Raw genomic sequence first — 20082 nt, forward strand, 5'->3', positions numbered from 1 at the left:
TATCTTTTTGCGATCCTGGGGCAAAGCCAAACGTCTACGTGGTCCTGGCTTGAGGCTAGGATGCCTGGCAGGGGAGATATATATATATATCTCCCCACAGAAACCACATAGCGGCACCATGTTTGAACTCTAGTTGTAGACGGAACCCAGGCGGATCAATTGGGCCTGGAACCATCTTCCTGCGACATTCTGGTCTGGGGCTATGAGCCCTAAGGGGTTTCTGGGTAATTTGCTGCCAGCACCAGAGAAGGAGGGGTGGACCCTACCCATAGGCGGAGAGGGGAGCGGCTGGCTACAGGTCATAAGCCCATGCAAGCCAGCGGGCGGGGTCTTTTCTGAAGGGGGTCACATCGTGCCAATGTGTTTGGAGAGACCGGAAACCAGCTGAACTCACTGCCCCCACGTGACTGCAGCCAAGGACTATTCCACCATTATAACCCAAAGGAACTTTCATCTTACCCGGTAACTGACTTTTGCTCTGCTTAACCCTGTTGTACCTATATCACCTGTATCTGTAACCTCAGACCACTGTATATATTGTGTTATATCTAGTGTGCCCTTAAGGTGGTTAAATATATAATTTAATCTTGTGCTATCTTGTATCACAAATTTCCACGTCCTTGTTTCGGCCTAGTTATATACTACCGCGGCTTGGTTTCTCACCCTATATAATCCCGTTAGCGGACCGGGATTATATCAACTAAGAAGCTGGTGGCAGATTTCCCGGGCTGAGAAGGTGCTGTTTTGCTGCGGCAGTGAAAAGGCTCTCTCAGCTTGTTGCCTTTCTGTGGACAGGAGGTGTCTGTGTAAACTGTACCAAGCTGACCTTACATGCTCCTCAAGGAGGGCGTAACATCACATTGGTAACCCGTCACCATACCGCGTCTCGTGAGCTCGACGTAGGTGACGTCAAGCGGGTGCGAGGCGTGGTATTCGTTACATCCTCTCATAACTTCAGTCTTCTATCTGCTTGTAGATCCACTCTCCTATCTATCCGCCTGTAGCTCTACTCTCCTATCTATCCACCTGTGACTCCATTCTTCTATCTGCATGTAGTTCCACTCTCCTATCTGCCTGTGACTTCATTCCTTTATCTGATTGCAGATCCACCCTCAGATATATTCTCCTGTAACTTCCTTCTTCTATCTGCTTGTAGAACCACTCTCCTATCTATCCAACTGTAGCGCTACTATCCTATCTATCCGCCTGTAGCGCCATTCTTCTATCTGCCTGTAGATCCACTCTCCTATCTATCCACCTGTGACTCCATTCTTCTATCCGCCTGTAGATTCACTTTCCTATATATCTGCCTGTAGCTCCACTCTCCTATCTATCCACCTGTGACTCCATTCTTCTATCCGCCTATAGATTCATTCTCCAATCCATCTGCCTGTAACTCCATTCTCCTATCTATCCACCTGTGACTCCATTCTCCTATATGCCTGTAGATTCACTTTCCTATCTGCCTGTGACTTCATTCCTTTATCTGATTGTAGATCCACTCGCATATATATATTCTCCTGTAACTTCCTTCTTTTATCTGCCTGTAGCTCCACTCTCCTATCTATCCACCTATAACTCCATTCTTCTATCCGCCTGTAGATTCACTTTCCTATCTATCCGCTAACATATCTACATTCTCCTATCTATATGCCTGTGACTCTTTTCTTCTATAAGCTTGCATATCCACTGTCCTATATATCCTTTTGTAATGTCATTCTTCTATCTGCTTTTAGATCTATTCTCCAATCTATCCACCTGTGACTCCATTCTTCTATCAGCCTGTAGATTCACTCTCCTATATATCTGCCTGTAACTCCACTCTACTATCTATCCGCCTATAACTCCATTCTCCTATCTATCTGCCTGTGACTCCTTTCTTCTATCAACTTGTAGATCCACTCTCCTATATATCCTCTTGTTACATCATTCTTCTATCTGCTTGTAGATTTTCTTTCCTATCTATCCGCCTGTGAATTCATTCCTCTATCTGATTATAGATCCACTCTCCTATCTATCCATCTGTGACCCCATTCTTCTATCTGCCTGCATATTCACTGTCCTATCTATACACCTTTAACTCCTTTCTTCGATCTGCCTTGAGATTCCCTTTCCTATCTATACGCCTGTGACTTCACTCCTATATCTGCCTGTAGCTCCATTCTCCTATCTATCCACCTGTGACTCCTTTCTTCTATCTGCCTGTAGATTCACTTTACTATCTATCCGCCTGTGACTTCATTCCTCTATCTGATTGCAGATCTACTCTCCTATATATTCTCCTGTAACTTCCTTCTTCTATCTGCTTGTAGATCCACTCTCCTATCTATCCAACAGTAGCTCCGCTCTCCTATCTATCAACCTGTAGCACCATTCTTCTATCTGCCTGTAGATCAACTCTCCTATCTATCTGCCTGTAACTCCATTCTTCTATCCGCCAGTAGATTCAATTTTCTATATATCTGCCTGTAGCTCCACTCTCCTATCTATCCGCCTGTAGATTCACTTTCCTACTATCTATCCGCCTATAACTCCATTCTCTTATCTATCTGCCTGTGACTCCTTTCTTCTATCAGCTTGTAGATCCACTCTCCTATATATCCTCTTGTAACATCATTCTTCTATTTGCTTGTAGATCCACTCTCCTATCTATCCGCCTGTAGCTTCACTCTCCTATCTATCCACCCTTGACTCCTTTCTTCTATCTATCCACCTGTGACTCCATTCTTCTATCCGCCTGTAGATTCACTTTCCTATATATCTGTCTGTAACTCCACTCTACTATCTATCCGCCTATAACTTCACTCTATTATCTATCCACCTATAACTTCACTCTCCTATCTATCCGCCTGTAGATTCACTTTCCTACTATCTATCCGCCTATAACTCCATTCTCCTATCTGCCTGTGACTCCTTTCTTCTATCAGCTTGTAGATCCACACTCCTATATATCCTCTTGTTACGTCATTCTTCTATCTGCTTGTAGATTCACTTTCCTATCTATCCGCCTGTGAATTCATTCCTCTATCTGATTGTAGATCCACTCTCCTATCTTTCCACCTGTAGCTCCACTCTCCTATCTATCCATCTTTGACCCCATTCTTCTATCTGCCTGCAGATTCACTCTCTTATCTATTCACCTTTGACTCCTTTCTTCTATCTGCCTTGACATTTACTTTCCTATCTATCCGCCTGTGACTTCACTCCTCTATCTGATTGTAGATCCACTCTCCTATCTATCTGCCTGTGACTCCATTTTTCTATCCGCCTGTAGATTTACTTTCCTATATATCTGCCTGTAGCTCTATTCTACTATATATCAGCCTGTTGCTCCACTCTCCTATCTATCCACCTGTAGCTCCACTCTCCTATATATTTGCCTATAACTCCATTCTCCTATCTATCCACCTGTGACTCCTTTCTTCTATCTGCCTGTAGATTCACTTTACTATCTATCCGCCTGTGACTTTATTCCTCCTTCATCTGATTGCAGATCTACTCTCCTATATATTCTCCTGTAACTTCCTTCTTCTATCTGCTTGTAGATCCACTCTCCTATCTATCCAACAGTAGCTCCACTCTCCTATCTATTAACCTGTAGCACCATTCTTCTATCTGCCTGTAGATCAACTCTCCTATCTCCCTGTAACTCCATTCTTCTATCCGCCTGTACATTCAATTTCCTATATATCTGCCTGTAGCTCCACTCTCCTATCTATCCGCCTGTAGATTCACTTTTCTACTATCTATCCGCCTATAACTCCATTCTTTTATCTATCTGCCTGTGACTCCTTTCTTCTATCAGCTTGTAGATCCACTCTCCTATATATCCTCTTGTTACGTCGTTCTTCTATCTGCTTGTAGATTCCCTTTCCTATCTATCCGCCTGTGAATTCATTCCTCTATCTGATTGTAGATTCACTCTCCTATCTTTCCACCTGTAGCTCCACTCTCCTATCTATCCATCTGTGACCCCATTCTTCTATCCGCCTGCAGATTCACTCTCCTATCCATCTGCCTGTAACTCCATTCTCCTATCTATCCACCTGTGACTCTATTCCTCTATATGCCTGTAGATTCACTTTCCTATCTGCCTGTGACTTCATTCCTTTATCAGATTGTAGATCCAATCGCAAATATATTTTCCTGTAACTTCCTTCTTTTATCCACCTGTAGATTCACGTTCCTATATATCCGCCTGTAGTTACACTCTCCTATCTATCCGCCTATAACTCCATTCTTCTATCCTCCTGTAGATTCACTTTCCTATATATCTGCCTGTAGCTCCACTCTATCTATCCGCCTATAACTCCATTCTTCTATCCGCCTGTAGATTCACTTTCCTATATATCTGCCTGTAGCTCCACTCTATCTATCCGCCTATAACTCCATTCTTCTATCCGCCTGTAGATTCACTTTACTATATATCTGCTTGTAGCTCCACTCTCCTATCTATCCGCCTATAACTCCATTCTCCCATCTATCTACCTGCGACTCCTTTCTTCTATCAGCTTGTAGATCCACTCTCCTATATATCCTCTTGTAATGTCATTCTTTTATCTGCTTGTAGATCCACTCTATCTATCCGCTTGTAGCTCTACTCTCCTATCTATCCACATTTGACTCCTTTCTTCTATCTGCCTGTAGCTTCCCTTTCTTATCTATCCGCCTGTACATCAATTTTTCTATATGTCTGTAGCTTCATTCTTCTATCTGCCTTTAGCTCCACTCTCCTATCTATCTGCCTGTGACTCCATTCTTCTATCAGCTTGTAGATCCACTCTCCTATATATCCTCTTGTAACATCATTCTTCTATTTGCTTGTAGATCCACTCTCCTATCTATCCGCCTGTAGCTTCACTCTCCTATCTATCCACCCTTGACTCATTTCTTCTATCTATCCACCTGTGACTCCATTCTTCTATCCGCCTGTAGATTCACTTTCCTATATATCTGCCTGTAACTCCACTCTCTTATCTATCCGCCTATAACTCCATTCTCCCATCTATCTACCTGCGACTCCTTTCTTCTATCAGCTTGTAGATCCACTCTCCTATATATCCTCTTGTAATGTCATTCTTTTATCTGCTTGTAGATCCACTCTATCTATCCGCTTGTAGCTCTACTCTCCTATCTATCCACATTTGACTCCTTTCTTCTATCTGCCTGTAGATTCCCTTTCTTATCTATCCGCCTGTACATCAATTTTTCTATATGTCTGTAGCTTCATTCTTCTATCTGCCTTTAGCTCCACTCTCCTATCTATCTACCTGTAACTCCATTCTATCTGCATGTGACTCCTTTCTTCTATCAGCTTGTAGATCCACTCTCCTATATATCCTCTTGTAACATCATTCTTCTATCTGCTTGTAGATTCACTTTCCTATCTATCCGCCTGTGAATTCATTCCTCTATCCGATTGTAGATCCACTCTCCTATCTTTCCACCTGTAGCTCCACTCTCCTATCTATCCATCTGTGACCCCATTCTTCTATCCGCCTGCAGATTCACTCTCCTATCTATTCACATTTGACTCCTTTCTTCTATCTGCCTGTAGATTCCCTTTCCTATCTATCCGCCTGTACATCAATTTTTCTATATGTCTGTAGCTTCTTTCTTCTATCTGCCTTCAGCTCCACTCTCCTATCTATCTGCCTGTAACTCCATTCTATCTGCATGTGACTCCTTTCTTCTATCATCTTGTAGATCCACTTTCCTATATAGTCTCTTGTAACTTCATTCTTCTATCTGCTTGTTGATCCACTCTCCTATCTGTCTGTAGCTCCATTCTTCTATCTATCCACCTTTGACTCCTTTCTTCTACCTGCCTGTACATCCATTCTTCTGTCTGTAGCTTCATTCTTCTATCTGCCTTTAGTGCCACTCTCCTATCCATCTGCCAGTAACTCCATTCTATCTATCTGCCTGTGACTCCTTTCTTCTATCATCTTGTAGATCCACTCTCCTATATATCATCTTGTAACTTCACTTTCCTATCTATCCACCTGTAGCTTCACTATCCTATCTATCAACCTGTGACTCCATTCTTCTATCTGCCTGTAGATTCCCTTTTCTATACATCCGCCTGTAGCTTCACTCTCCTATCTATCCGCCTATAACTCCATTCTACTATCTATCCACCTGTGACTGCTTTCTTCTATCTGCCTGTGACTTCATTCCTCTGATTGCAGATCTACTCTCCTATATATTCTCCTGTAACTTCATTTCTCTATCTGCTTGTAGATCCACTCTCCTATCTATCCTCCTGTAGCCCCATTCTTTTATCCGCCTGGAAATTCACTCTCCTATCCATCTGCCTGTAACTCCACTCTCCTATCTATCCACCTGTGACTCTATTCTTCTATATGCCTGTAGATTCACTTTCCTATCTGCTTGTGACTTCATTCCTTTATCTGATTGTAGATCCAATCGCATATATATTTCCCTGTAACTTCCTTCTTTTATCCACCTGTAGATTCACTTTCCTATCTATCCGCCTGTAGCTACACTCTCCTATCTATCCGCCTATAACTCCATTCTTCCATCTATCTACCTGTGACTCCTTTCTTGTATCAGCTTGTAGATCCACTCTCCTATATATCCTCTTGTAATGTCATTCTTCTATCTGCTTGTAGATCCACTCTATCTATCCGCTTGTAGCTCTACTCTCCTATCTATCCACATTTGACTCCTTTCTTCTATCTGCCTGTAGATTCCCTTTTCCTTTTCTATCCGCCTGTACATCAATTTTTCTATATGTCTGTAGCTTCATTCTTCTATCTCCCTTTAGCTCCACTCTCCTATCCATCTGCCTGTAACTCCATTCTATTTGCATGTGACTCGTTTCTTCTATCATCTTGTAGATCCCCTCTCCTATATATTCTATCCACCTGTACAGCCATTCTTCTGTCTGTAGCTTCATTCTTCTATCTGCCTTTAGTGCCACTCTCCTATCCATTTGCCAGTAACTCCATTCTATCTATCTGCCTGTGACTCCTTTCTTCTATCATCTTGTAGATCCACCCTCCTATATATCCTCTAGTAACTTCATTCTTCTATCTGCTTGTAGATTCACTCTCCTATCTATCCACCTGTGACTCCATTCTTCTTTCTGCCTGTAGATTCCCTTTCCTATACATCCGCATGTAGCTTCACTCTCCTATCTATCCGCCTATAACTCCATTCTCCTATCAATCCACCTGAGACTCCATTCTTCTATCAGCCTGTAGCTCCACTCTCCTATCCATCTGCCTGTAACTCCATTCTCCTATCTATCCACCTGTGACTGCTTTCTTCTATCTGCCTGTGACTTCATTCCTCTGATTGCAGATCTACTCTCTTATATATTCTCTTGTAACTTCATTCCTCTATCTGCTTGTAGATCCACTCTCCTATCTATCCACCTGTAGCTCCACTCTCCTATCTATTCACCTGTAACCCCATTCTTCTATCTGCCTGTAGATTCACTCTCCTATCCATCCACCTGTGACTCCATTCTTCTATATGCCTGTAGATTCACTTTCCTATCTGTCTGTGACTTCATTCCTTTATCTGATTGTAGATCCACTCGCATATATATTCTCCTGTACCTTCTTTCTTTTATCCGTCTGTAGATTCACTTTCCTATATATCTGCTTGTAGATTCACTTTCCTATCTATCCGCCTGTGACTTAATTCATCCGATTGATCTACCCTCCTATATATTCTTCTGTAACTTCCTTCTTCTATCCGCTTGTAGATCCCCTCTCCTATCTATCTGCCCTTGACCCCATTCTTCTGCCTGTAGCTCCACTTTCCTACCTATCAGCCTGTAACTCCATTCTTCTATCCGCCTGTAGATTCACTTTCCTATCTATCCGCCTATAATTCCATTCTCCCATCTATATGCCTGTGACTCCTTTCTTCTATCTGCCTGTAGATTCACTTTCCTATCTATCCGCCTGTGACTTCATTCCTCTAATTGTAGATCAGCTCTCCTATCTATCCTCTTGTAACAGTCATTCTTCTATCTGCTTTTAGATCCACTCTCCTATCTATCCACCTGTTACTCCATTCTTCTATCCGCCTGTAGATTCACTTTCCTACCTATCAGCCTGTAACTCCATTCTTCCATCCTTCTGTAACTCCACTCTCCTATCTATGCTTCTCCAGCTTATATCCACATGTAGAGCTGTTCTCCTACCTATTTGCTAAAGTTTTATATCTGCATGCAGCTCCACTCTCCTACCTGCCTGTTGTACCACTCTCCCATCTAAAATGCCTGTAGGTTCATTCTATTATATATCTGCATGTCGTTTCACTTTCCCATCCATATTCCTGAATCTCCACTGTTCTGTTTATATACTGCAGCTCCATTCTTTACTCTGTGTATAGCTCCATTCTCCAATATATCCATCTCTAGCTTATCAATACGTAGTACTGTGTCCTACCTATCCATTGGTAGTGCCAAACTCCTATCTGTGTGCAGCTCCAGTGTTCCAGCTATCTGCCTGTAGCTCCACTTTCCTATCTATCCACCTGTGACTCTATTTTCTATCTGCCTGTGACTCCATTCTAATATATAACTGCCTGTAGCACCACTTTCCTATCCTAGTGGCTGAAACACTACTCTCCATTTTCTGCCTGTAGCATCATATCCCCACTATCTGATTGTAGCACCACACTTATCCATTGGCCTGTCACTATCTCCTATATATCTTCCTTTCGCCTGATCTACTTTTGATCCATCTGTAGCTTCATTCTGCTATCTTCCTTCACCTTTACTTTCCCATCCATCCACATATAGTTCCAAAGTTTTATTTATTAATGTGTAGCTCTACTTTCCTATATGACTGTAGTTCCAATATAATCTATTTGCCTGTAGTCCAACTCTCCCACCTATCTGTGTTTAGAACCATGCTCTAATCTATTCGTGTGTAGCTTCACTCTCCTATCTATCCGCCTCTAGCTCCACCCCTCTCCATCCACCTGTGGCTCCTATCTCTACTTTCTACCTGTAGCACCACTCTCCCATCCATCTTCCTGTAGCATTACTCTCCAATCTACCTGGCTGTAGCACCACATCTATCTCTACATGGCTGTAGCTCCACTTTCTAATCATGTCCTATGTCCACTCTTCTACAGTCATGTGAAAAAATTAGGACACCCTTTGAAAGCATGTGGTTTTTTGTAACATTTTTAATAAAAGGTTATTTCATCTCCGTTTCAACAATACAGAGAGATTAAAGTAATCCAACTAAACAAAGAAAACTGAAGAAAAGTCTTTTCAAGATCTTCTGTAAATGTCATTCTACAAAAATGCCTATTCTAACTGAGGAAAAAGATAGGACACCCTCACATGTATTCCCTCTTAAATTGGCTCAGATCTCACACAGGTATATCACACCAGGTGCACATAATTAGTAGATCGTTACTCTGCATGTTGAATGAGGCTTGCCCTATTTAAACCTCAGACATTTAGTTTGGTGTGCTCCTGACTGTTGAAGTGAGAGTGAGCACCATGGTGAGAGCAAAAGAGCTGTCAGAGGACTTCAGAAAAAAGATTGTAGCAGCCTATGAGTCTGGGAAGGGATTTAAAAAGATCTCAAAAGATTTTGAAATCAGCCATTCCACTGTCCGGAAGATAGTCTACAAGTGGAGGGCTTTCAAAACAACTGCCAACATGCCCAGGACTGGTCGCCCCAGCAAGTTCACCCCAAGAGCAGACCGCAAGATGCTAAAAGCGGTCTCCAAAAACCCTAAAGTGTCATCTCGAGAACTACAGCAGGCTCTGGCTACTGTTGATGTAGAAGTACATGCCTCTACAATCAGAAAGAGACTGTACAAGTTTAACTTGCATGGGAGGTGTGCAAGGAGGAAACCTTTGCTTTCCAAGAGAAACATCGAGGCCAGACTGACATTTGCCAGAGATAAAGTTGACAAAGACCAGGACTTCTGGAATAATGTTCTTTGGACAGATGAGTCCAAAATTGAATTATTTGGACACAACAGCAGAGGACATGTTTGGCGTAAACCAAACACAGCATTCCAAGAAAAGAACCTCATACCAACTGTGAAGCATGGAGGTGGAAGTGTCATGGTTTGGGGCTGCTTTGCTGCAGCAGGACCTGGTCAGCTCACCATCATAGAATCCACGATGAATTCTACTGTGTATCAGAAGGTGCTTGAAGAACATGTGAGACCATCAGTTAGAAAATTAAAGCTGAAGCGGAACTGGACCATGCAACATGACAATGACCCAAAACATACTAGTAAATCAACCAAAGATTGGCTGAAAAAGAAGAAATGGAGAGTCCTGGAATGGCCAAGTCAAAGTCCAGATTTGAATCCCATTGAGATGCTGTGGGGTGACTTGAAAAGGGCTGTACGTGCAAGAAACCCCTCAAACATCTCACAGCTGAAAAAGTTCTGCATTGAGGAGTGGGGTAAAATTTCCTCAGACCGATGTCGAAGACTGGTAGATGGCTACAAGAACCGTCTCACTGCAGTTATTTCAGCCAAAGGAGGTAACACTCGCTATTAGGGGCAAGGGTGTCCTATCTTTTTCCTCAGTTAGAATAGGCATTTTTGTAGAATGACATTTACAGAAGATCTTGAAAAGACTTTTCTTCAGTTTTCTTTGTTTAGTTGGATTACTTTAATCTCTCTGTATTGTTGAAACGGAGATGAAATAACCTTTTATTAAAAATGTTACAAAAAACCACATGCTTTCAAAGGGTGTCCTAATTTTTTCACATGACTGTATTTATGTCCTACTGGTCTGTATATAGTTCAACTCTATCTCGCTGTACCTTTACTATGCTTTTTATGTGTGTGTAGTTCCATTATCCTAAGTATAGATTCACCCTGCAATCTATTTGCGAGGAGCTTCCTCATACTACATTTGCAGGCATTTCTATTTCAACAGTTCAACACTCCCATCTGGCTCCGCTCTCATCCATCCGCCTGTGGCTCCGCTCTCCTATCCATCCGCCTGTAGCTCCGCTCTTATCCATCCGCCTGTGGCTCCGCTCTCCTATCCATCCGCCTGTGGCTCTGCTCTCCTATCCATCCGCCTGTGGCTCCGCTCTCCTATCCATCCGCCTGTGGCTCCGCTCTCCTATCCATCCGCCTGTGGCTCCTCTCTCCTATCCATCCGCCTGTAGCTCCGCTCTTATCCATCCGCCTGTGGCTCCGCTCTCCTATCCATCCGCCTGTGGCTCCGCTCTCCTATCCATCCGCCTGTGGCTCCGCTCTCCTATCCATCCGCCTGTAGCTCCGCTCTTATCCATCCGCCTGTAGCTCCGCTCTCATCCATCCGCCTGTGGCTCCGCTCTCCTATCCATCCGCCTGTGGCTCCGCTCTCCTATCCATCCGCCTGTGGCTCCGCTCTCCTATCCATCCGCCTGTGGCTCCGCTCTCCTATCCATCCGCCTGTGGCTCCGCTCTCCTATCCATCCGCCTGTGGCTCCTCTCTCCTATCCATCCGCCTGTAGCTCCACTCTATCCACTTATAGCTCTGCTCTCCTATCAATTTACTCGTTGCTTCACTGTTTTATCTGCCTGTAGCTTCAATCTCTTATCTTCCTGTAGCTCAATCCATTTTCCTGCCTAACACACCTGTAGCTCCACTCTCCTAACAGTCTGCTTGTTGCTTCACGTTCCGATCTTGCAGCTCAACTTTCCTGCATACATATCGCCTTTTTTGTCCCCATCTGCATCATTTCATAAACCCGAGTACAGCTCTACTCGCCTCTTCACCTGTGTGTAGCTCCACTTTGCTATTCTACCAATCTGCAAGCAAGACACTTTCCAAATTACTTTTATTTAAATAATTTCCTTCTCCCTTTAAATGTAAATACCATTACATTGGAGCGCCGCTGTCCAATCAGCTCCTGTATAGAGCACTGCTCTGCTACTTACCCAAGTGCAACTTTCCTCTGCTATCTACCTGTATCTCTGCTCTCCTATCTAGCTACGTGCAGCCCTCCAGCTGTTCTCAAACTACAACTCCCAGAATCCTCCTTTTAAGTCTATGGGAGTTACAAGAACAGTCAAGTAGGTGTGCATGCTGGGAGTTGTACTTTCAGAGCAGTCGTAGTTCCCTGACCTATTTCATCTCCGTTTGGCCTGATTTCCTTGCTTTATCAAAACAGAACCTATTCCTCCAGTTACAAATAACTATCTTTTTTTTTTAACATTTTTCTTACATGACATATCCCAGGAAATCAAAATAATCTCCTGACCGTGTTCTCTTTTTATGCTCCTTTCATCTTCCTCCTACTTGTCTATTTATTTTGCCTTCTCTACTTTGCCTTTTAACCTTTTCCTACATTTCATTTGCCTCCTTCCCTTTGCCTCTCTTTCATTCTCTATTGTTTCATTTCTTCAGTTCCTTTTTCCATCTCCATTTCTGTTCTCCTCTTCCGTTTCTTCCTTTCCCTTCTTTAGATCTACCTTTGTTTTCTTGCTCTCCTCTCCCTTTCCTTATTTCTGTATCTTCTCTATTTCCCTTCTTCCCCTCTTTACTGTTTTCCTTTGTTATCAATGTTTCCTTCCTTTACTCTTTTTTTGTCCTCCACTATAATTCCTCTTGCCCTTCTGCTCCATTGCACTTCCCTCTTCCTCCACATTTCCTTCTGTCTCTCCTCTTTTCTCTTCACCTATATAATTTGCACTTTATCTTCCTGTTTCACATTCCATTTTTGTCTCTAGATCCAGAAGTAACCCATGTTTCTTTCCATTAATGGTTCATTGATTGTCTGTGAAGCGTGTTTTTACCCTATTATGTTTTATACTCTGGTGTTCTAGGACTTTTAGCGTTTTCTTGGACAGGTCAGAGACATTTAGGGCAGCCATCTAGAATGTTAGTGATAAAATCATAAAATTAGCATTTCTAGTGCCCTAGAGTCCTGTACATGCAATAAGGCAACCGGTAAAACAGCAAATGTTACTTGTCATTTAATTTCTAGAAAATGCTCTATTGCTCTCTGTACTTCCCATTTGCCCCAAAACATAAACCCATCAGTATAAAACCAACTTGGCTTGCTATGGCCTTGGTAATGATAAACTGGCAAGCCATGATGGGCAACGGGTTGATGGTTTCTTTGTTAGCCCTGAACACACGGATAGACCAGTATAGAAACAATACAATGACATTGTTAGATGCCACCAGCTGGAGTAAATTCCATGGGGCTTCAATACACATTCTTGTGTTCTATAGCACTGTCTCTGGTATGATTATTATTCATTTTCTCCCCTCCATTTCTATAAGTAATTATTCTTCTCTTGGATTCACATTTATTTCTCTTCTCTCTTTCCAATACTTCTAACTAAAGAGGAGAAGCCAAAGCCCAAGTAAGTAAAAAGCACCAAAACACACAATGGAGTAACATTCTACAAACTTATGGTATATAGTAGCTGTAAAACTTCTCATATGTCTACCAGAAGTCAGGGAAAGCCGTGATTCGACAGGCTCTATCCACTTTGATATCACTTAGAAGGACAGAAGAGAACCCTATTGTGTATAGCAGGGATCAGCAACCTTCGGCACTCCAGCTGGTACGAAACTACAATTCCCAGCATGCTCCATTTCATGTGAGTTCGTAGAAGAGCAGAGCAAGTATGCATGCTGGGAGTTGTGGTTTCACAACAGCTAGAGTGCCGGAGGTTGCCCACTCCTGGTGTATAGCTTCCAGACAACTGCTGTTTGTTCATGTTATGTAATAGAAGCAATTGCAGAGATTTAGCAGTCATCATTGATGGTCAAATCTGTTGACAAATAGGGAGAAAGCTGTCAATCAGCCAAGTCAGGTAGTTAGAAGCCTGCAGTGGGGCCGCTCAGATATCCATTCTGCCCATTCCTGGCATATTTTTGAACTAAGAGGGAGAATGAAGAGGTGGTCTGCACTTGTGCGGTGCACTCTCTATTCACTTCTATAGCAGTTCCTGGAAATAGTTGAGTGTGGTCGCTCGGCTCTTTTCAGAACTCTAATAAAAGTGAATGGAGAGCACCCAGCGCATGCGCAGGCCACCCTTCTTCCTTTGGGGGCCATATGCCACCAATGGTTGAGAAGGGCCAACCCCTTTCATGTCTCAGATCAACTGCACCCAGCCAGACTTTGAAGATGGGGGGAAACCGGTGGTCATTGTGAGGAACCTCTAGTAATACAATATACTTTCCTTCCAGACTCACTGCACCTAAAATACCAGATGGAGAGAAAGTAGACTTTGATGTAAGTATGTTCGTAAAGGAAGATGGAAGAAATGATAAGTAGACAGAGATATGTGACGTAGAAGAGCCACATCAATGGACAATATAGAAGTGCTTATGCACATGGCCATATTATCATAGCACATCTGAATGGCATGGATCTATAAGACCATAGCATTCGTTGTGACACTTCTGTTGGATGCCGGTGGTATTCTCTCCAAGAAAGACTCCCTAGTATGGTGCTGTACAGAGGTACCATATGGTGGCACAAGCATAGGCACTCCGGCTAGTACACGAGGCCTAATTCTCTGAAGAAATGCCTCCAATTACAAGAAACACTTATACTAAACGTTTGCTATGTCTTTTCATATAACTCGGTGTATTCCTTTAGTGGGGTTTTCTCAAAAAGGTCTTAAAGAAGGTTTTAATTGTTTCTACAGGATATCCAGAAGAAGAGACAGAACAAAGACTTGATTGAGTTGCAGTCTCTCATTGACCAGCACTTTGAGGGCCGTAAGAAGGAAGAAGAAGAACTTATTGGATTGAAAGAGAGAATTGTAAGTTATGGACCCCCCCCCACAATAGTCCTACTTCATGATATGCCCCATTGGGCCACTGGGCTGTGTATGGAGTAGCCAATGCCTGGGAAGACCCACTGGTAGTGTAATTACAACTGAAACTGCATTAACTGATATGTAATTTCGCAGTATTACCCTACAGCTAAAAAAAATTACAGTATTATAAATTTAATTAGGGTCCCTTTTTTTTTTTACTATATAAAATTAAAATCATTAATTATAATCAGAGATAGTTTTGCATGTAATGCCATATACCAGTGATGGCTAACCTTGGCACTCCAGCTGTGGTAAAACTACAACTCCCAAGATGCCCCCCTTGCTTGGCTGCTCTCAGAACTCTGTAGAAATAAATGGAGCATGCTGGGAGTTGTAGTTTCACCACAGCTGGAGTGCCAAGGTTAGCCATCACTGCCATATACAGAGCTCATGCACTACCTATATTTGTCCTCTAGTTGGCAATGTTGCGCACACACAGATGTGATTATACCTGGTCAAAATCTTACAATGTTCCAGTTCTGGCATGTTTGGTTAGAGTGACTTTTTAAAGAATTATCATAGATATGCAGCTTTAATTTATGCTACAAACTGAGTGCTAGACATGCCTTCCTTGTATAAATTGAAGTCAATAAACATTTAATCCTGATCGACAAAGCATAGATTTATTCCTAGCACAATATCATATATATTAGATCGTCATTTTGAGCACATTCTTTTCTGATGACATTATTGTGTCGCTGTTCTCAGGAGAAACGTAGAGCCGAGAGATCTGACCAGCAGAGGATCAGAGCCGAAAAAGAGAAGGAGCGTCAGAACAGACTTGCTGTAAGCACCATCTTTCTACAATTATATTTAGGCTTGTATATGTGTCGTTGACATGTCATGGCCCTGACTAAAACAAGCACGTGTGATGCATTCAAGTCATCCTTACAATCCATGCTTTGTGCAGGAGGAGAAAGCAAGAAGAGAGGAACAGGATGCCTTGAGACGTGCTGAGGATGACATGAAGAAGAAGAAGGCTCTGTCCTCCATGGGAGCCTCATACAGCAGCTACCTAGCCAAGGTAAGAGAGACTAGCAGAAAGGCCAACGAGGCTGATGTCAAATTCCACAATATGGATCTTTTTTTTTTATTCGGGTTGTCCTAAAGAATTTTGTAGTTGCTTACAATGCTTAAGCCCAAATACAGTTATATAGACTTCACTATATGGTGCTATTAAGCAACAGGTTCAGTCCCTAAACTTTTTAAGATCTTTTCTCCTTTAGGCTGACCAGAAAAGAGGCAAGAAGCAAACAGCCCGTGAGCAGAAGAAGAAGATTCTGGCAGATCGTCGCAAGCCCCTGAACGTTGACCACATGAATGAGGACAAACTCAGGTACCATCATACCTAATGCAACTGTAGACTAAATGTGAATCTCACCATTTCCTGTGGCCTATTTAGTTGACAGCTAAAAATCAATGGCCATAACGATATAGCTATAGGCATATCAACAATTAAATAGCCATATTTGGGAAATTTAAGTCTCGCCCTAGGAACATCAAAAATCCACTTCTGGGTGGCGCTTGCATAAACACTACCCCTTTTATAGAACTGTTTGGGCAAAATCCAAACTGGCAAATATAGGGGCAGGTGTCTGAAGGGGACTGAATTCCCCTTTGCTACAGAAAAAGACACCAGCATAAAAAATGGCACATGTTAGGTGGGGGTCCCATGTTGTATTGAGTTGGAGTACATTCCATTTGCGCCTCTGACCATGACTATCCAAAGTAGATATCGTTGTGGCAACCTAGTCAAGTTTCTAGTTCAGAAAACCTACTTTTATACACTTTTATGGAATTCTGTGTTATGTGGGGTCCAGTGTTCAAGATTCTCTTCTCTTGGCCAGAGCAGTTACAGAGTGTTTCTGGCTCTGTCCCTAGTTACAAAAACAACCGATTGTTTTGAATGGACACTGTGTAATGCTCATTTTCGCCTGTGGTGGTGCTGTTGGGAAACTGGACACTTAAGGGTTGTCTAGGTTCAGAGCTGAACCCAGACATATCCATCTTCACCCCTCTGGCCCCCCTGATATGAGCATCGGAGCATTTCACGCTTCGATGCTCTCTTTTTCCCTGTGCTATCCAGGGGCAAGGGTATTCCTAGGAGATCTGGTGACGTACTAGGCTCCCCATAGGGACTGCTAGGCGATGTCACTGGCACTAATGGGCGGGATTTAGCTCTGCCCTATCCCTTAAAACTGCTAGGGCAGAGCTAAAGCCTGCCCATCAGAGCCGGTGACATCACCGGAAACACGGCTGGGCGGAAGCCTCCGCCTAGCAGTCCCTATGGAGATTCCCGATGCCACGTTTCCCCATAGATTACAGCTGATCATTGAGGGTCCAACAATGGGGACACGTTATGATCAGCTCATTGTCACAAGACCCTGCTAACAAGTAGGGATTGTCCAAGAGAACCCCTTTATTACATCAGCATGTATGGCCTGCAACAATATATTAGACTGTTACCTGTTGATCTGTGATAGGGACAAGGCCAAGGAGCTTTGGGACTGGCTGTACGAACTGGAATCTGAGAAGTTTGAGATGGGAGAGAAGCTCAAGAAACAGAAATATGAGGTGAGTGAACTAAATACAGTATACTTATACCATAATAGTACATCATTTATAGCGGAATATCAATTGACAATACAATTGATTTTTCAGAAAGGTCTAATAAGAACATATTACATATTTTATAAACTACCAACAGATAGATACTGTATATTGATTGCAGCTTCCGGCATCACATCGGAAACATAGAAAATCAGTCTCTTATGTACGAAATAACCAGTAACTGATCGATTTACATCTCAGATATAAATATCCAAATCATTTCCTTTGACCTGTACAAACTAATGTATGGTTTTCTTTTTAGTAAAACACATGTTCCCATGTTAAGGGGTTGTTCAGTATTAAAAAAATAATTATATATATTATTTTTTAAAGACAGCGCCCCTCTTAAAGGGGTTGTCTGCTTATCCTATATTGATGACCTATCCTCAGGCTAGGTCATCAATATCAGATTGGCACCCTGCTGATCAACAGTATGAAGAGAACGTAACACTGGTAAGAGCGCCGTGTTCTCGCCGTTTACCTGCTCACCATCAACATGCGTTGGTGTAATCACATGTCCTCAATCCCATTCACTTCAATAGGAGCTGTAATTACACTGCTCTCCACTGCGATGTCGACAGCGAGCAGGTAAACAGTGAAGCGGAATATTAATGACCAATCCTGGGGATGGGTCATCAATACAGGATAAGTGGAGAGCCCCTTTAAATGTTCTAGTGAATTGTGCTGAGCTGCAATACAAGACATGAGCTCTGATCAAGAGAAAAGATGAGCCCTTATTTTTCTAAGGCTCCATTCAGACGTCTGTGTGTGTTTTGCGGATCCACAAAACACGGACACCGGCAATGTGCGTGCGGACCGCACATCGCCGGCACTAGAAAATGCCTATTCTTGTGCGGACAAGAATAGGACATGTTCTATTTTTTTCGGGATCGGAATTGTGGGTCTGCATTTCCGGATCCGGGCTGCACATCGTGTGGCCCCATAGAAATTAATGGGTCCGCAATTCCGTTCTGCAAAATGCGGAACAGAATTGCGGACGTGTGAATGGAGCCTAATCCTGAATAACCACTTTAAATCAAATGCTGGGGGCGCAGCATTAAATGTTGCATTATGAGAACTGTGGTAATGTTACTTGACCCTATAGGAAATAATAGAAGTCACATTCCGATTTAGTTTTTTCTCATGAACTGTACAACTTTTGAGGTCACAAAGCCCCAGCTTATGGAGTCATGCATGTGACCATATTTTTCATCCGTGTGCTATTCGCATTTTTTACAATCAGCACACTGACCCACTTATTCCTATGGGGCCATGCACATATTGGCGGATCCATATGACAGTTCCACAAATTGTAGAACGTGTCCTATTCTGGTCCGAATTGTGGAATAGAATAGTCCTCTCTCTGTTTATGGGTGTGAGACAAATGCGGAATGCACATTGAAGGTGTCCGTATGTTGCAGATCCAGGGCTTGCAGACCGAAATACAGACACAGGTATACTCACATGCAGCAGACTTGATATGGCAATTTCTGCAGTTGTCTCATACATCTGAATGGGACTTGCAGAACTCTAACCACTATATTCATAAGAATAGAACTGATTTCCTGTTTCAGAAACTCCTGCAACTATCTGCTCCATGTGAATATTCCCTAAAATGTTTAGTAACCATTTAAAGTGTTCAAAATGACACTAATTTAAAAGTAAATCCAGGAATTGTTCGAAGGTGTTGAGCACCCTATCGTGCAATGGCAATCCACATATTTAGTATTGCCCAAATGTGCATGAAGATCTGTGCGTTATCAGAAGTAAACATCCACTTACCAGCATATACTCACTCCAGTGGCATAAACCAAGGGGATATGAGAGGCAGTCTGCGGCTAGGCGGTAGCCATTTTGCCCTACAATGCACTTTTTTGGGTCAATCTGTCACTCTGGACTTTACGCTGACACCACTGGGACAGCAAATCTTTTCTTTTATAGTGTTGGGGCCACAGATCCCTCTAGGGCGGGATGTAAATATTTACTTCAATCGTAGATATATTGGATTTCAATAGATTATTCTAATTGATTATTCAACTCTTAGGGTCTATTCACACGTCCGTTGTTTCTTTCCTGATCTGTTCCGTTTTTTGCTGAACAGATCTGGACCAGATCTGGACCCATTCATAGTTGACATGATACAAGTCTGATACATAACTTCAAACTTAAAATAATAAAATTAAGTCTGCCTGAAGCCACCACTAGGGGGAGCTTAAACTTATACAGTACGCAGAAAGCTCTTACACTTCGTCCAGTGGTACCTGCATGCGGTCAGCATGTCAGCTTTTATATGTAGGTCAATGAAGATGATTTAGAGCTCTGTACAAGAAAAAGCAGAGCCATCACCACTATAAAATAGATGAAAAGATTTATCATCATAGAATGTTGGACATATTTTCTCAAGAAAATAAATAAGTGTTCACAGGGCTTTACCCTTAAAGAGGACCTGTCCGTTTTAGTAACTACTTGCATCCCCCGTGTAATAACAATTGTGGAGCATCTATTCTAATGACTCTATGATGTGTCATTCCTTTATTATTCCTTCTAGAAGTCATGAATGAATTACCAGCGGTTTGCAATGAATGTCCATTTGGGCGTTACTAGTTTGAGTTGTGTCCCTGCTCAGCATGCCACTATCTAATCAGTGCTACTAGTATCAGGATGCAG

General features: G+C 42.6%; 1 protein-coding gene across 19 annotated transcripts in view; it reads left to right on the forward strand.

Moving 5' to 3' along the window:
• The window catches only part of TNNT3 (troponin T3, fast skeletal type), a 46380-nt gene that overhangs the window by 22366 nt on the left and 3932 nt on the right, over positions 1 to 20082 (forward strand). For all 19 annotated transcript variants that reach the window (XM_044271106.1, XM_044271112.1, XM_044271105.1 and 16 more), the window contains 7 exons: positions 13317 to 13335; positions 14168 to 14213; positions 14632 to 14748; positions 15514 to 15591; positions 15716 to 15829; positions 16032 to 16141; positions 17289 to 17379. In XM_044271106.1, coding sequence (XP_044127041.1) covers positions 13317 to 13335; positions 14168 to 14213; positions 14632 to 14748; positions 15514 to 15591; positions 15716 to 15829; positions 16032 to 16141; positions 17289 to 17379 — 575 coding nt within the window. The remainder of the gene's footprint in view (positions 1 to 13316; positions 13336 to 14167; positions 14214 to 14631; positions 14749 to 15513; positions 15592 to 15715; positions 15830 to 16031; positions 16142 to 17288; positions 17380 to 20082) is intronic.

The sequence above is a fragment of the Bufo gargarizans genome, chromosome 10 (assembly GCF_014858855.1).
Source record: "Bufo gargarizans isolate SCDJY-AF-19 chromosome 10, ASM1485885v1, whole genome shotgun sequence".
Taxonomy (NCBI): domain Eukaryota; kingdom Metazoa; phylum Chordata; class Amphibia; order Anura; family Bufonidae; genus Bufo; species Bufo gargarizans.